The sequence below is a fragment of the Euphorbia lathyris genome, chromosome 6 (assembly GCF_963576675.1).
Source record: "Euphorbia lathyris chromosome 6, ddEupLath1.1, whole genome shotgun sequence".
Taxonomy (NCBI): Eukaryota; Viridiplantae; Streptophyta; class Magnoliopsida; order Malpighiales; family Euphorbiaceae; genus Euphorbia; species Euphorbia lathyris.
The window spans coordinates 20,458,103-20,463,307 of record NC_088915.1 but is presented as its reverse complement, the minus strand read 5'-3'; the positions used below and the strand labels follow the sequence as shown (position 1 = coordinate 20,463,307).

The following is a 5,205-nucleotide window of genomic DNA, read 5'->3' as shown; positions in this document are numbered from 1 at the left end:
AATCGGTCAAACCACAGGGTAGTTTTTTATAATTAACCCTAAATTATATTATAGAACAAATGTAAAAATGGTCCATATATTTACTATTTTTTTAAAACATTATACTTAATTTTTAGAACACAAATTATAAAGTTTAGAACATATGTAACAATCGTTCTTAACATTTTAAAATATAAATTACAAAAATATAGAGGAATTAAATAAATAAGAAATTAGAGCATGTTGTTTGATTTTTTTTCTATTAATAATTTATTATTATGCACATTTCTTTTTTTTCTATTAATAATTTATTATTATGCACATTTAATCGATATTAGTAAGTGGATGCATCAAATATTAAACAATAGAAGCTAAAAGGGACGTGATATATAAAGCAGCGCGCGACATAATACATAAGAAAAGCAATTAGCTTAGTGGTAAGTAGTGTGGAATGTAGATTTAGAGTCCCAAGTTTGATCCCCCAAATCAGCAGCGTTTTTTGTTAATTTTTCTACTCAAAACGACGTAGTTTTGAGTGTTCTCACCATAAGAAAGTGTCCTCACCTAAAAAATGGTTCTCACAAAAGCCCTCTCCTATATATATATATATATAGGAGGGCTCTTGTGAGAACCCTTTCTTAGGTGAGGACACTTGCTTAGGTGAGAACCACCTAAAACTACGTAGTTTTGAGTCTAAAAATTAAAAAAAAATGCTGCTACCACGGGGGTTTGAACCTTGGACTCTTTGTTTACACTCCTTATTACTTACCACTGAGCTAATTACTTTTCTTGTGTTTTATGTCGCGCGCTGATTAATATACCACTGCACTTCTAGCTTCTATTGTTTAATATTTGACGCATGTACTTATTAATATCGATTAAATGTGCATTATAATAAATTATTAATAGAAAAAAAAGAAACGTGCATAATAATTAATTATTAATAGAAAAAAATCCAAGAACATGCTCTAATTTCTTATTTATTTAATTCCTCCATATTTTTGTAATTTATGTTTTAAAATGTTAAGGACGATGTTCTAAATATTGTTTAATATTTGACGCATCCACTTATTAATATCGATTAAATATGCATAATAATGAATTATTAATAGAAAAAAAAGAAATATGCATAATAATGAATTATTAATAGAAAAAAATACAAGAACATGCTCTAATTTTTTATTTAATTCCTCTATATTTTTGTAATTTATGTTATATAAGAAAATATACGTTATGTTTTTTCGAACATGAGTTATAAATTATATTATAGAACAAACACGAACTATAAAGTTTAGAACGTACGATATATTTTTTAGAACATACGTGTTTTTTTAGAACATGTGTTATGTTTTTTCGAACATGAGTTATAAATTATATTATAGAACAAATGAAAAAACGATCCAGATATCTACTGATTTTTTTAAAAAATTATACTTAATTTTTTGGAACATAAACTATAAACTTTAGAACATGTGTTATGTTTTTTAGAACATGCGTTACGTTTTTTCGAACATGAGTTATAAATTATATTATAGAACAAATGCAAAAATGATCGAGATATTTACTGATTTTTTTAAACATTATACTTAATTTGGAGAACATAAATTATAAAGTTTAGAATTATGTAACATTATTTAGAACATCGTCCTTAACATTTAAAAACATAAATTACAAAAAATATAGAGGAATTAAATAAATAAAAAATTGGAGCATGTTTTTGGATTTTTTTGTTCTATTAATAATTCGTTATTATGCACATTTCTTTTTTTTTCTATTAATAATTTATTATTATGCACATTTAATCGATATTTAATAAGTGCATATGTCTAATATTAAACAATAGAAGCTACATGGATAATAGTATATTAATCAGCGCGCTCCATAATGGATAAGGAAAACAATTGTTGTTTAAAAAAACAGTAAATATATGGACCATTTTTGCATTTGTTCTATAATATAATTTATAACTCATATTCTAAATAACATAACGTATGTTCTAAAGTTCATAGTTTGTGCTCCAAAAATTAAGTATAATGTTCTAAAAAAATCAGTAGATATCTGGATTGTTTTTTCATTTGTTCCAAAAATATAATTTATAACTCATGTTCGAAAAAACATAACACATGTTCTAAAAAACATAACGTATGTTCTAAAGTTTGTAGTTTGTGTTCCAAAAATTAAGTATAATGTTCTAAAAAAATTAGTAGATATTTGGATCGTTTTTTCATTTTTTCCAAAAATATAATTTATAACTCATGTTCGAAAAAACATAACACATGTTCTAAAAAACATAACGTATGTTCTAAAAAATATGTCGTACGTTCTAAACTTCATAGTTCGCGTTTTAAAAGTTAAAATATATGTTGTTTCAAAAAAAAAAGTTAAATTATATGTTATAACGTATGTTTAAAAAAATATATTTTCTTATATAACATAAATTACAAAATATAAAGGAATTAAATAAATAAGAAATTGGAGCATGTTCTTGAATTTTTTCTATTAATAATTCATTATTATGCACATTTTTTTCTATTAATAATTCATTATTATGCATATTTAATCAATATTAATAAGTGCATGCGTCAAATATTAAACAATGAAAGCTACAGTGCGATGGTATATTAATCAGCGCGGCACATATTACACAAGGAAAGTAATTGGCTCAGTGGTAAGTAATTTTGAGTGTAAACAAATGGTCCAAGGTTCAAATCCCCATGGCAGCAGTGTTTTTTGTTTAATTTTTAAACTCAAAACTACGTAGTTTTAGTGGTTCTCACCTAAGAGGAGGTTCTCACTTGATCCCTCCTATATATATATATATATATTTATATATATATATATATATATATATATATATATATATATATATATATATAAGTTTCTCATTCTAGGACATGTGTAGACGATTTGATGTTCAGTAGAAAAGACAATAGAGTTGTGCTTATCTCCTTATTTGTTGGCTTTCATCTGCGTTGCATGTTCAGTCCTAAGGATATTCATAGACTCCTGAATGAGCCTATTTTATGGATAAGCTTTTTTATGATTTTTTCTATGAACCTTCGTTGATCATGGTCCAAGGAGCCCAAGCAGACTTCTATCTATTGGTCTAATGTTGGGGTGCTCTCCATTGGCTCTATCAAGTTGTTGCTTGCATCTACCAGGCCCAAATTCCTAGTCGGTGGAGCTGAATAAGAAAGAAGTCTGAGGTTGGCTGGATTACAAAGTTGTTCATATGAGTTATGGTGCAAATCTATTTTTTCCACGCTCACTACACCATTTGATATGATGAATACTAAACTAGGCTTGTTGGATCCACTGATTATTTGATATAAGACATAAAAGTGGTTAGAGAGGGGCCATAACCCAACGACCTCGTTCCGATGCCTGAGTCAGTGAAGAGAATAATACTGAAAAGTACATAAGTTTAGGTGAGCTAATAGAATGAATGCGTGAGTACCTTTTGAGTATTATATACCTTGTATTTATAATAAATTCAAGATGTGTGTCCTAGATTTAAGTTTACATGTTATTCCTTTACTTCTGACGTGAAACGTGAATCATGATGTGCCTTCTCTTTAGGATACTAGTTTTATATCACTATCTTAACTAATGAGAGCAATTATTTATATTATTTTTTTTCTTAAATGTGACTAAATCTTTTGTATATGTTACAACCCATCCGGTTTTGCCCATCATCTATAAAGCATATTCAAATAATTACATTTTTCCTAAAGAAAAAAGAATAGAACATCAGAAAAATCCTTGGATTCTTCTTCCGGGGTTATTATATTTTCAAAGACACAATTGATAGCAACAGAAAAAATTAAACAAGTTTCCTATTAAATTAACACCTCTCTCTCTCTCTCTCTCCTCCATAGTAAAACCCTTCATCTTCTCCCTCTCTCTCTCCCTAAAACTTTCAATGCAAAGGCAATCTCTCGGTTCACCAGTCTCCAAGCTCCACAGCCATGGATGCGGAGGAGCCAATGACGACAATCTCATCTCCGATGATCCTAAACGCAAAGATTTACCTTCTCCTTCACTCTCTCACTTCGATGACGTAGACGCCGACGACGAATACTGCAAAGCAATGAAACCACCTCATCGCCGCTTCTCTTCTTCGCCTTCATCTTCATTTTCCATAACCTCTTCACCTCCAAAACCTGAAAAACTCGTTCACTTCATACCTCTTCTCACTCTCCTCTGCTTCCTTGTTCTTTACTTCGTCTCTCACGCTCCTTCTCCTTCTGGTAAAACTTCGAAATCAACGCTCACGATTTCTCTTATCTCAATTTCAAATCGCGATTCTTAAACTGTTATTCCGTTTTATTTATGCAGATTTGGCTCAGTTCAATGGACTCAAGCGATCCTCAAAGCATATAGGTACAATGCGCTTTGGATTTCTGTTTCTCAATGTGAAGAAAATTGTATTTAGTACTGTTTATTCTCTTTTTTTTGTAGATTCAAGTGAGATTAGAGACGTTGATACACTCACCGACCTCCGTAGAGGCGATGTTTTGGCGATTCGGAACCTCAGGAACTTGCAAGAGGTCGAAATTAGAACGAGGAATCGGAAATCTCGGCCGCACAGGAAAATATCCGCCGACTTCTGAGCTGTGTTTTTAATTTCTTTAACCTAATATATCTTCCTCTGCTATAGCTTATTCTATTTCTGTAAATTTGCACGTGAATTTGTTTGATTTCGTTTCTGAAACCATAAATTTCGGGTTTCTGTTTGGATGATTTTTTTATTTTTTAATTATTCGGAATTTCTTTTTCGGCCATAGAAGATAGAAAGAAATTAATAATAGAAAAAAATCATCGTATAAATACTAGCGTGCGCCGATGTGGTAGGCGTAAGGTAGTGGTGCAGTTAGTAAAATATGTTATGGTGCGCCTAACAGCAGTGTGAATGGAGTACAGCTGGAAAATGGGACCGTTGGAAGTGCCTTTGAATTGGATTTTGAAAAAGCCAGCTGGTGTTTGAGTATTGTAAGTGTCGGCTGCCACTCTCATTATTACTTTTATTACCCAGTATTTTTCTTTTTACAGTTTACCCTGATAAAATCCCTATTTTAAAGTTTTCGAATTCAATTATCTCAACAGCTTTTTATTTATCTGTTTTTGCCCTTTTCTAAAGAATTCTTTGCCTTATCCATATCAGTTTATTCTTTTTTTTTACTTAAATGGAAAATTAATTCATTTATTTATTATGAGGTGAAATAC

At 29.9% G+C, this 5,205-nt stretch overlaps 1 protein-coding gene across 1 annotated transcript; it reads left to right on the top strand.

Annotated features, from left to right (window-relative positions):
• The first annotated feature begins 3,766 nt into the window (after window positions 1-3,766).
• LOC136231907 (uncharacterized) lies at window positions 3,767-4,757 on the top strand. The gene is made up of 3 exons (XM_066020929.1): window positions 3,767-4,229; window positions 4,318-4,362; window positions 4,441-4,757. The coding sequence occupies exons 1-3, from the start codon at window positions 3,902-3,904 to the stop codon at window positions 4,590-4,592; spliced, it is 525 nt and encodes a 174-aa protein (XP_065877001.1). The 5' UTR covers window positions 3,767-3,901; the 3' UTR covers window positions 4,593-4,757.
• The last annotated feature ends 448 nt before the right edge of the window (window positions 4,758-5,205 follow it).